Source organism: Uloborus diversus, chromosome 8, assembly GCF_026930045.1.
Source record: "Uloborus diversus isolate 005 chromosome 8, Udiv.v.3.1, whole genome shotgun sequence".
NCBI classification, from domain to species: Eukaryota; Metazoa; Arthropoda; class Arachnida; order Araneae; family Uloboridae; genus Uloborus; species Uloborus diversus.
In genome coordinates this window covers 144,019,794-144,033,362 of record NC_072738.1, presented here as the reverse complement: position 1 = coordinate 144,033,362, position 13,569 = coordinate 144,019,794, and the positions used below count along the sequence as shown (strand labels likewise).

Sequence of the window (13,569 nt, the reverse complement as noted above, 5' to 3'; positions counted from 1 at the left end):
CTAAAACTTAATTTCAATTATGTTTAAACTCCAATCTCCTTTAGCAACAAGTCCAAAATGAAGATTTGGCGAAAATCAAACAGAAAAGGATAAATATTTATTTATTTATAAAGATGAAGAGTCAAATTAGTCTGCAGTTTTCTATTGTTCGACATCATTGAACAATATCCTTTACATGATACAGAGACTTCTCACTTAATAGCAAGACGTACCATTTAAAATGATGTCAGAGCTATGTCAGCCCAAAAAAATATTGAACTATACTGCCGTGCTAAGCACAGATGTGGTATCTGCACATTTTATCAAAATTGAGTTATTGTCACCAGGTGGTCGTTAGTAATTTAATTTACCTAAATCTCAAGTTTTTTGGCGATTTGTGAACGCGAAATATTAAAAAAAGCTTTAAGAAAAAAGTCGTAACTGCACAGTTAGCGGAGTTTGCTAAGGCAATTTGAACGTAAGTGACAAATACTAAGCCTTTAAAGTGGTATCTGCGCAGTTACCACTTTTTTCCTTAGTATTTTTTGTAGATACGACTTTTATACCTTAGTAAAGCAGCATATTCAATAATGTAGCAGTTTATTGTAACACAGAATATTAAAATTAGTTTACCGTTGAATAGTTGATACAGGTTCATATTAAAAACTAATACAACTTTGTATAATTGTTAAAGTAAATATTCAGCTTTTTCTATTTAAATGTTTATTTAAAATGCAAATTCTAAAAAGGAAATGCATGTAAAATATTCATATCTAATTCTTTCATGCAAAAAAAAAAAAAAAAACATTTCATTCTACGGCCAGTAATATTTTTATTTAAGTATCGCCTGCTGTCAAAATTATCTTCATGCTCGGTAAAAATGAATCTAGAAAATAAAACATTATAAAAAACATTCTTTGAATGCAAAAAACTTAAAACTGTTATGGATTACAGTTTTAACTGTCCGGAGTTTTGAAAATGGTATCTTTCAGAAGGTAGATTCTGTTAGATTTATATTAACAAAACAAAGCGAAACAGCTACAGTGGCTCCCAAAAGTCTTCGTACACCTACGAATTTCAACGAAATAGGCCCCAATCCATTAGTTAGAATTAATATTTCGGAATAGGTATTTAATTATAAGATCTATGATCAACTTTTAACAAAACTACTTGAAAAGTTTCTTAAAAAAATTAAAACTTATTTTTTTAAAAATCAAAAACCAAAAAGTGCCGGAAATTTTATCTCACAAAAGTCTTCGTACACTTTATAAAATGTCTATATATTATTGAATAATCTAACTTTTGACTAAGTTATTAATTAGTAGAATATCAGACAGTATTCATAACACCTTTTAAACGTCTGGGAATAGATTTCATTCTTTTCCTTTCTTTTTTTTTTTTTTTTTGCGTAATTTCTGAGTAAGTGTTCTACCACACTTCGTGTCTTACTGTTTCTAGCTCTATTTTCGTTTCAAAGTCGTACTTTCGTAATCTAGCCTCCAGATATCTCTAAATATCTTACATTTACTTCAAATCTGGAGTTTGAAGGAGTATTTTTAAACTTTAGGACATTTTTTTGAGGCACTAGACGCAAACGCTGAAAACCGTGTGCTTATTATCGTTATCTTGATAAAAAAAACAAAGTTGTTTCCAATAACCAAATTTTAGGCTAAGAGTTCAAAATTGGTTTTAAAAATATTTAAAGGAACAGCATGATTCCATATTTCATCAAAAAATTACAAACTACCTAGTCCTGATGCTGATATGCACCCTCACACTAGAACACCTCCACCGTCCTGATTAAATAATCCAAATAAGTTCTTAAGATTAAGTTACTAATTTTTTCTTCTAATTACAGTTATACAACAATTTAACCAAAAATGTTGAATTAATTTTTATCTATAAGTAAGACGAGATTCTAAAACATTTTTAGCTTATTTATGATTGTTTTTGCGACGAAAAGCGTAAGCGTTCTGTTTTTCGCACGACCAAGAAAATTTCTGCGGGAAGAGGTCCCATTTAATCCAGCTAATCAGAGAACTTGGCGAACAATTTTAGGTGAAAATTAAATGTAAATTGTTTCATTTAACTCTGCAGAAACTTTTACAGCACTCAAATGTGCATTTTTCATAATTTTTTTAACTTTAAATCTCCGATCACGTTTTGTCAATTTTGCCGGTTGACCTTTTCTTACCTTGTTTACGGTCCGATTCCTTTCTTTATAGCATTTTATCAAGCACTTTACTATACAAACAAATAAATTAACTAATTTAGAGACATTTCAAACTAATTTACCACTACTGTGAGAAAAAAATTCGAATTTTGAATGGTGTTTGCGGTTTTTTACAAATACCAGCCGTTTTACAGTAATAAGCACAATATTAAGGAATAAATAAACAAAAAATTAAAGCCAAATGACTTATAAGGGTCAACACAATGTAAAAATATTAATAAAACGGCATATGATAATTTTAATCATGAATTTATTCGAAAATATTTGAATGAACGATGACTTTTGTGGCGTGTTATTTCTCTGTCTCTTCGTTTTTTGACCCATTTCAAAAAGAAGATCCGTCAATATTTTTAAAAAACCAAAGGGTTGTATTTAGAATGACATAGGAATGATGTGAAAAAATATTGGACTTTATATTCGAATTCAGTTTTGAGTTATTTTGGTTTAACTAAAAAATTTCAAAGTGTACGAACACTTTTGGGAGCCACTGTAAGTCTAAAGAAAGCAGAATGATACTTTGAGCACGTTTTACTAAGCTATTTTTATCGTATCTGTGCAGATACCCCTAAAAATGCCCAGTAATTCGGAACTCCAGCGCTCGAATACGCTACCTTGCGGTGATTTATAAAACTGCGAATGCAACTAAAACATTGCCACGTTGCGCTCCACATGTATCTGTTGACGTAAACGCGGTCAGTTTGTTCTGAGTAACACATTCAACATGTCTAAGAACGCCTTCAACAACAGAAATTAATTCGTCCCTTAGTAGTATTCTCGAGCTTCTCAAAATAATGTTAGTTTTCCTTATTGCTTTCAAAAAAGTATTAAATGGTGGAAGCGTAAACAAGAAAACTCTGGATTAACAAAATTGGATAACGTTATACCAGGTAAAATTTTTTATTGTTTTGTATGAATTGGTAAGAATATGAGTTTTTTTTAATCTTAAATTAATTTAACTAATCATATTTTACAGCAGCATTTAGTTGGAATGGACAGTATGCAAAATATTTTCTTGAATTTATTATCGTAGAACAAAATGAAAAATGTTTAACCGAGAAAGAATTTACTTTATTCCTTTTATTCTCAGCTGAAAGGTTTCGCCAAATTTGTTTAGGGTTATAGTTTTGGAATTGTGCGAGCAAAGTAGCCTTGGCGAGATTTCGCGTTTTTAGTTAAACCATTTTTAATTTTTATCATGAGTGGAATAAAATGATAGTAAGATTAAAGAATTCGATAAGTAAAAAGAAATAATGGTCAATCAACTGAAAAGAAAACTACCACCATATATAAACTGTGAGTACACATTTTATTTATTTTGTTCTGAGTGAATTTGAATAAATATCAGTTTTTCAATTCGATGAAGAAAAAAAAGCGAACTTAACAACATTGACTGGACATTTTTCCTTAACCTAATTCCACATAAATGATTTAAATAACCTTTGTTACTACAGTATCCTACTGAAATAGAAAGTATGCAAATAAATTTTCTTGAAAATATTTATCGCAGAACAGATTGAAAAATCCAGAAAGAACGTTAAGAATTTGAACAATAAAAAAATAAAAGTTCGCCAAAAATCTGTTTATAAGGTTATGGTTTTAAAATTGTGTGAAAGAATAATGTATCTTGACAAGATTTCGCATATCAGGTAAATCATTTCCATGACGAATGAATTAAATGCATGATTTCTTTAGATATCCAATCATATAGTCGTAGAAATAAATTATCTAGTGTTAAACGTTACTCTTGACAGTCTGCCACGTATGTGCACTATGTGACAAAAATGTCAACAAATGCCGGAAATGTCACGAAACTGAACTTAATATGTACTAATGTATAGAAAAAAACGGTACAAAATGAAAATGCCGTTCGAAGCGAACCAAAAATTTATGAATTCCGAATTCAACATCGTGAAAATGGCTGCTTCAGAACAACTTACTGTGTGTTCTGCATTAATTGTTTACTTTCGTAATACTTTTCGGTTTCTAATCTCTTTCTATATGGGTCAGAATATCCACAAGATTTTGAAAATTAATTTAAAAAGAATAAAGCGAAAAATATCATACATACGAACAAAAATCACAACACTTTTAGCATTTTCTTCGTTACCACATGCGTTTGTTTAAGTTTTTAATTCCGCCATTAGACAGTGACTGCAGTGCCCCCTATAGTTCGTTGGAGTTGCGAATTGTCACTTACAGTGAAAATAGCTTAGTACATGAAAAGGTTTTGAAAAGAAAATTTGTCGTAACTACATTTATTAATTTTAAATTACGATTTTTACAAAAATATTCTCTTACGGTTTTTAGATAAGTTATTTACGAAACAACTACCGCAAGTTGAGCATTTAATTAAGTCATAAATCAAAAGAAATGAGTTGTAAAACTTTAATCGTCAATTTTTCATTTTGAGCTCTACTGCAGATACCACATCTGTGCTTAGCACGGCAGTATATTTCATGACCTGTGCGCTGCTTTTCTTTTAAATTACCTCTACTTGAACAGTCTGATCACCGATGAGATGGGAAGGCAAACATCCGGTTTAGAGGCGGTAATGGAAAAATCTATTAGTTTTCAGGGATGGCAGCTTTTGCAGATGTGTGTTTACCTCTAAATTAAGCAGTCACGTTAAACTGACGAAGAATGCGCATCAAATTTTAATTTTCCACCTCATCAAAATAGACTCGTCTTAACAGGACATTTGCAAATTCCATATCATCCATATCATCTGTTGGGAGACTGTAAGTTACATTTATCTTCAAACCAATTTTCTTTTTAAAGCTTCTACAGTCATCTGTAGCATATAGTATTCATTACTTAAAATATAATCTATTTAAATCACAATATGATTAAAATGGGGTGATTTCCTTCAGTCAAAGCACTACTTTTAGTCATTGAATTGGATAGAATTAGCAAAAAAAATAACATGGACCCAGAAAATACTTTCATTTTCCCAACAGTTTTTTGAAATTAATTTTTGAAAATGTTTAAATGATAAATTTTTCAAGCAAGGCGTAGTCTTGATGACGTCATAAATAATGCACTTTGCCTCATCTTTCCACCACATTTCCACGTTATGATAATCAAGCAGCGAATTAAAATTGCGCTCTACGCTTGCTACCAACCATATCGTTGCCAATACACGTGAGTAAAGATGCGAATTAAATATTTTGCACTGTGAATGGCAACACTGAATGGCATTTCATCATTTGTGATATCATCGCAGAAGCCGTAAACGATGAAAGCATTCCGATTTAAGTATTTTTTTAAAATATTAAACGTAAACAAATATATTAAAAAATGGTCAGATCCTATGTTTTTAAGTTTTCAGAAAAAAATATTTCTAAAATTTTGAAAACGATCCCATTATACTGACGTCATTGCTAAATTAAAATGCCAACGCTGATAAAGTTTTTGAACGTCTCCAAAAACGCATCTTTCAAAATAAGCATGATGCTTATTTTAGTATAGTTAGATCAATACTAAATTGACATTCTGCACAGTAGAATTTTCCTTTTGTGCTCAGTCCCCGGGACAAGCAAATCGAAACCCATTTTGCGCCAACAATATCATCATTCGGCCTTTCAAATAATTGTCTTCGCAATATCAGTGCGACACTGCAAATCCATAGGGGAGCCAAATGCGAACCCGGCAAATGCAGATTCCATAAATGTATGCAACAGTTTCAAAGACGAGATAATGAGGTAGAGATGTGCCTCTGCATAATGAAATACCATTTCACTTTGAACACTTCCATTTCTGCGTCAGAGGGCGCTACGTCGAGAAATGGATCTCATGATATTTTTACGCAGACGATATCAGTACCGAGTGAAAAGAAATTAGGAATCTCTCTTCAAAGCTCAAAATTTGCATTTATAAATGCAGATGACATCTTTATAAATGATGATTTATTAATGCATAAAATTTTGAAATGAAGAGAAATCCGTGTTTAATATATATTTTATAAGAAAAGTTGTATTATAAACAGTACATTTTGGATGTTAAAACTTTTAAATGCTTGCTGATTCAACAGCATTTTCGATGAATATATACTCGTTTTAATCGAAAATGTGTTTTCATCTGTTAGCACAACAATAATTCATGCTTACATTTTTAGATAAACGTTTTTTTATAAACTAATTAACATCAGTAATTTTGTTATGATTAATAGCACAAAAGAATATTAGATAACTTTTAATAAAGGTTTCTACAAAAAAAATTTGAATATTATTATACTATTAAAAGAATTTCAAAACCATTTCCACCCAATATATTACGTAATTTATCTTTTTACTATTTCTTAAAACTGTAATAAACTGTTTAATAAGAGTATACTATGACTCTAATTCGCAACTTCAACGAACCATAGGGGGCACTGTAGCCACTTTCTAATGGCGGACGAAAAAGGTAAAACAAGCGCACGTGGTAACGAAGAAAATGCTAATAAGCCTAGTAAATTTTGTTCGAATGTGTGATATTTTTCGCTTTATTCTTTTTAAATTAATTTTCAAAGTCTTGTTGATATTCTGGCCCACGTAGAAAGAAATGAGAATTCAAGAAGCATTACTAAACGTTAAATATTAATGCAAACAACGTAGTTCGTAGTTCTAAGCAGCCATTTCCACGATGTTGAATTCGATATTTATCAATTTTTGATAAAACTAAATAATAATTTTGGCCTGACAAGAATAACATTAATGCTAGAAAATTTAATATGACATTACGAATTATAATCAAAAGATAGGTTGAGTTAAGACATTGATATTGCTTACTTTTTTTTTTTTTTTTTTAAAGTTCGGTGAGAAAGAAGCGTGTTATTGATGCGCATTTGAATTGGAATACGTTTGCAAAACTAATACAAAAGTAACCCAACCCAACTCGGCACCAATTGAGGCAAACACACCAGTAGTGGCCAGTGCTTCAGTAGTGGCCACTTCAAGGTAACTTATATACTTTGAAGAAAGAAATTAACAGTAATAATGAGATTAATATATTAGGTACTTAATGTAACTATCATATTGAATCAACTTTATTCATCAGTTATTTAAATTTAAAGTAAGTAATGTAAATTCTTCGGATGTGGGAGAATGTCAGATGGCCACAACTGAAATTTTCAGATTTCGGAGTGCCCACTAATGGATCAAATTTGAGGTTTGGGAAAAAAATGCGCAAAAAATTGATCAAATTGAAATTCTGGTATTTTTTATAAAATGTGACGATTAAGAAAGAGTTGGGCTAGAATACGCTCACTGAGTTTCAAGAGAGGTAATTAATATTGTAGACCCATAGTTTAAAAAATATACTTCACTGTCGCCACTACTAGTGCTTTTTTAAACCTTGAATTGGCCACTACTGAAGCACTGGCGACTACTGGTGTGTTTGCCTTACCTTTCCTTATTGCCCCAAACAGTGTTAAATATTTCCAAAGTCATGGCTGAACTTATGAGGGCCATACTATACCACATTAAATTCTTAATTAAAATAATTTATGTCATGGTGTAGAAATCTACTAAAATGTTTATTGTTCTCATATTAGGATCCTGTTCTAGCACTATGTTTCAAAAAAATTTATGAAACATAATGTTATTTATAAAAATACTTTTACGTAAAATATTTTAAAGAACAATTATTTTACTTTTATATTTCCAAATACGCTACAGTAAAATTCGATGTTTCATTGACACATGAACAATCATTTTAAAAAGATAAGTGGGCTCATTTGCCGACCGCCATGTCTAGTGGGCAAAGAAGTCTAACTGCGATGGGGAAGGTCCCGGGTTTGAATCCCGGCTTGGGTATGGATGTACTTTCTCCTTTGGTGTGAATGTATTGGTATGCTGTGATTGTTGCCTACCCTATAAACGGGTCTCTACGGCATGTGTGTACTGTAGAAGTCAGATTTCACACCAAATTGGGGTACAGTTGGAAAAGTGAAACAGCGCACTCCAAATCGCAACAATTGCTCCTAATTTGGCACAAAACAACAATTGGGTAGTTTCCAAAAATTTAAATGTATTTTTTTCTGAAAGAGCATGTTTAAAAACGTAGGATCTGACCATTTTTTAAATAATTTGCTTAAGTTTAATATTTTTTAAAAAATACTTAAATCTGTGCGCTTTCATTGTTTATACTTCTGCCGATGACATCACAAATGATGAAATGCCATTCATTGTGGCCATACACAGAGCAAAATATTTAATTCGCATCTTTACTCACGTGTATTGGCAACGATAGGGTTGATTGCAAGCGTAGAGCGCAATGTTTAAAATTCGCTTCTTGATTATCGTAACGTGGAAATGCTGTAGAAAGATGCGCCACAAAATGCATCATTTGTGACGTCATCAAGACCACGCCTTGTTTGAAAAATCGGACACTTTAAAAAATTAATTAAAAAAATAACTATTTGGAAAATGAAAGTATTTTCTGGGCCCATGTTATTATTTTTGCTTATTCTATCAATTTCAGTGACTAAACGTAGTACTTTTGACTGAAAGAAATAGCCCCATTAGGATCACTTTGAGACATAAAAACAACCTTATGGTATTAGTAAATTGCAAGTGTTTTTTAACATTAAGAATGCAGATTTCTCTTTTCTGCTTTTATATTAGCTGTTCCAAGTTAGTTCAAGTGACTGAGTTTATAGCTGTTCAAACAACTTATTGCCAAAAGTTTCGTGCAAATACGTATTTCATACATAACTAGTGGTACCCGCACGGCTTTGCCAGTAGTAGAACTTTAAAAGGTCATTTGGTTCGCCTGTATATTAAGAAATAATGGATGATGAATTTCGCACCAATTGGCTATGTTTATTCGCTCTCCCATTCCACGTCATGATAATTTCGTAATTTACTCGTCCATCTTATGATAATTTTGTTTCGGAAAATGGTCTTAAAATTGAAATAGAAAAAGAACAAAATCGAATTTTCGAAAAATCGCTTCGAGGTGAATATCCCCATGCTACAAACTAACTTTGTGCCAAATTTCATGAAAATCAGCAGAATGGTCTAAGCGCTATGCGCGTCACAGACATCCAGACATCTAGACATCCGGACATCCTGACAGAGAGACTTCGAGCTTTATTATAAGTAAAGATAAAGATAAAGATAACAACTTTCATTCAAAAAATTTGTACTTGAAACAGTCAATAAAAAGTTTTTGAGCTAAAGATTTATGAAAATAATCATGTCATGTTATAATCTTATTTAAAAAGTAAAACTTTTTAACTTTAAAAATAAAGATCTACTTTGAGAACTGCCGGAAGGAAACCTTCAGTTACTTTCTATTTTAAGATAGTATTTTTCTAAAGAACATCCAACAAAAGGGACCATTATTAAAAGACAGTTTACTTTTCGTTCCAAAAATTAAAAACAAACACCAGAGTTTCTAGAAAACCTTATTTTCGTATTAATGTTAATGAAAAGTACACAAAGGCATCCAAACAAGCCTAATACAGTTCAAGATGCTGCTACAATTTATTTTAATGGAACATGTTATGAATAAATTAAAAGACGTTGTAAATTTTAAAAGGAAGCTCTAACGTGACCGTTACTCTTTGAGTTTATGCATTTCGTTTTGCTTATCGACCTATTTTCCGATGCGTATTTTCTCACAAATGCTCTTATACCACGCATTCAAAGCACATTGCATTAATTGTTCAGATCTTTTTACTCATATTCTGACCTGTAGCGTCGACCGTCTTCGACTTCCTGCCTTCAATTATTTACTATCTTCTTTCTCTTAAACACTTGAAAGTTGTTGAGTGGAAATGCTTAAAAATTCAAGTTGAACTTCGAAAAACATCATCTTCGAGTTTTCATTAAAATATTCAAAACCCCCAGAGGAGAAACCGATGATTGCGTTTCTTTTTCTTTTTTTAATGGGGTTGTTTCCTTCTGTAAAAAGTAGTACTTTTAGTCACTGAAATTGATAGAATAAGCAAAAAGAAAAAAAAAAATAACATGGACCCAGAAAATTCTTTTATTTTCCCAACAGTTATTTTTTAATTAATTTTTTAAACTGTCCGGATATGAAAACAAGGCGTGGTCTTGATGACGTCACAAATGATGCTCTTTGGCGCATTTTTGTACCGCGTTTCCACGTTATGATAATCAAGAAGCGAATTAAAATTGCGCTCTATGCTTGCTATCAACCATATCGTTGCCAATACACGTGAGTAAAGATGCAAATTAAATATTTTGCTGTGTGAATGGCAACACAGAATGGTATTTCATCATTTGTGATGTCATCGGCAAGAAATGTAAACAATGAAAGCGCACCGATTTAAGTATTTTTTTTTTAATATTAACCTTAAACAAATTATTTAAAAAATAGTTAGATCCTATGTTTTAAGCATATTCTTTCAGAAAAAAATACTTTTAAAATTTTGGAAGCGACTCCATTGTTTGTCTATTGTGTTCATTTCATTTTTCGTTTTTTGTACTGTTCGTTTTACCTTCAGACCCCATGTGATACTATGCGGTGCATAAGAAGTTTCTTTATGTTTCGAATTAGAAGAAAGTGATGATTTCCTTTTTTTGGGGGGGGGGTCCCCTAAATTACTGCCAAAGTTTATTTCGCAGCTTCCTACAACGTAAGGTAAAAGAGAAAATATCAAAGAGAATTTTAAAAATTTGACTACTCTCTGATTTTCTCAGATCGTTCCTATATTTGAAATTCGTGTAAACTATAAAAGAGTTTGAATAACGCTACTGAAAAACGTAAAACAAACAAAAACATCAGCTTATAATCTGCTTTTAAGCTTAGTGACTAACAGTAATTTATCTGCGTAAGTGTTGGGTTTCTCATTTGTATTCTTTTAGAATTACATTTACATCACAAATTCTCTGCTTTTCACCCCAAAAGGAGGAATTAAATGTTTTACCTCTTTGAATTATTTCTTAAAAAACCTCAAGGTACAATATTCACGTTCTAGAATTACGAATCGAAAAATGTCTATGAGTCAATATTTTGTTTGTTAGTTTATGTAATGTATCTTTAAAACAATTATTAAGTTACTTGTAATTTTGAAGCGCAAGTGGGAAATTCTTATGGAATCGACTAGCTCTGGTGAATTGCTTTTAACCCTCTTTTGAGCTTGAGGTAGCATGTCGTTTGTACTAAAAAAGTTTTTTTGTGTTGTTTATTTATTTATTTAGTTTCCAAGAACAAGAATAGACAAGTCTCGATGCTTCACTCTGACGTCGGATGACTAATTCTCGTACATACTGTACCACTTCGAGATCGGTTTCATTTTCTTCTCATTGATTGCTCAAAATGCAATATACCAAGTCCTTAATTTTTATTGAAATGCATCGCTAATTTTTTTTAAATAATTTACATAAGAGACTATGCCTCTTACGTGCAAGGTTGCAGGTTGAAACCCGTCTCCAGTCGGTAGATTTTCAAGATACATAAAGTTGTCAGCGTCCATGTCGTATGATTATGAGGCATGTTAAAGACCTCTTGATCTTATTTAGTTTAGGTACTCTTCGCTCAACTAAATTTCTAGTGCAATCTCGCATCGTGAGAGCTTAAGTGTCCCCGTCTGGTGACTAACTGTGTGCACAAATTCTCAAGTGATACTGATTATCCACCAATAGAGATACCACTTGGAAGAATGAGTGCCAGCCCCTGGGAAATGCACTGCAATGCAAATGGTGAGAAACCAATGTGCAGCCCCAAGAGATGAATAAAAAAAATTTATTAGAGAACTGCAAGCAAAAAAAAAGAAAACGCACGGGTACAGAATCCAGAGACTGCAGTCTCTGGATGCTGTAGCTAAGCCTTTCAGTACATGCTTGTAATTCTGCTTCATCTGGGGTTATAGGGTGGCAATTTGTAACTTAATAACATTAGATAATGCTGGTCTTAAAAAAAAAATAACAAATGAGTGTAGCCAATAATAAATAAAGAAGTAGAAGAAACTTGTTGAGCTTTGTTTATTATTATTATTATTATTATTACTATTATTATTATTATTATTATTATTATTATTATTATTTTTATCTTTAACGGCGAAATTCGCTTACTGGTATGAACATGAATTAACGTACGGAAACAAAGCTCGGTTAAAATTTTCTTCTACGGGAAACTGGTCATACAGTCCTTGCATGTATTTTAACTAACTATAAGGATTGGCAGTATGGATCAAAAACTAGAATTCGAGGAAGGGGGGGGGCAACCACAATGCCCATGTGTGCATCTTTGTGTAGATACATAATGAAGACTTCGAAGAAGGTTGCAAATGGGAGTTTGTCAAAACCATTTGTTTGGTGTTGTCTAGCAAGATTTTTCATTTGAAATCCACTGTATATGTACTGTTTTTTATGGTATATACTTTACTATTTCTGCAGTTTTTCTCTCTTCAAGTCAAAGCTGCCAACAGTGAAGACTTTCCCAGCGAGGACCAACTCACGGACCAACTTCGGCAAGTGACGCAAATGGCACGAGACAAAGAGAACATGCAGCCACCTGTCGGACTTCTGACGACCGAAAACAGGCAGACCTGGGCCAAAATCCGAAACAAAATGCTGAAAAGTAAGAGAACAAATATTCCGGCTCGAGAAGCATGGTTTTATTGATTTTAGACCATCATTGAGTTCCTGTTTCTAAAAATTCTCAATTAGTATTGGCTATCCGCAAATAAAGGTACCACATTAAAGAATGGATAATGACTCTGAGGAATTCTCATAGTCTGCAACTAAGGAAGCACCAATAAGAAGAGGCCGAAACTAGCAAACATATTAACTTGCGCTTACTAAGAACTTTATAGAAGTTTATTTGTTTAATTCAATTTTTATTACTGCATGTAATTTTATACATTTTTATTGATGTTTCCCATATTGTAGCTGCCTGATGAAAAATCCATTTGTAATTGTGGCTAGCCCGTGAAATGCTAAAATTTTTAAGTACCCAGAAAAAAAAAATTCAATAGCAACCAGAAAAAATTTAAAAGTCATTGGTACCATAAACGTTATTCAAATATACTTTTATTTTATAAACAATATCGTTGCATAAAAACGGTCAGTAGCTTAAAAATATTTTAATGTATACAAAAATCCACAACATACATGTTGTGTAAGACAAGTGGAAAAACAAAACTTTTTTAAATTCACGCGTAAAATAGAAGCTTAGAAAGAGTAAATTTTTTTTTTTTCTTTTCATTCTTGCAGAAAAATACTAAATTTTTAAAGAAATTAATCGAAAGTTAGCAATCGATTTCTCTCACAGTTTTTAAAATTACGTTTTTTAAAAAATAACTACTTAAACTACTTTAATTAAGATGATGGATATGTTTCAGATAAGATAATTAATCATATTTAAGACCTCTTTTGTTACCAAATATTTTCAAAAAATAATCC

General features: G+C 31.7%; 1 protein-coding gene across 1 annotated transcript in view; it reads left to right on the top strand.

Annotated features, from left to right (window-relative positions):
* The window catches only part of LOC129228655 (choline O-acetyltransferase-like), an 82,226-nt gene that overhangs the window by 35,417 nt on the left and 33,240 nt on the right, over positions 1 to 13,569 (top strand). The window contains exon 4 of the mRNA XM_054863339.1: positions 12,562 to 12,745. Within this exon, the coding sequence (XP_054719314.1) occupies positions 12,562 to 12,745 (184 nt within the window). The remainder of the gene's footprint in view (positions 1 to 12,561; positions 12,746 to 13,569) is intronic.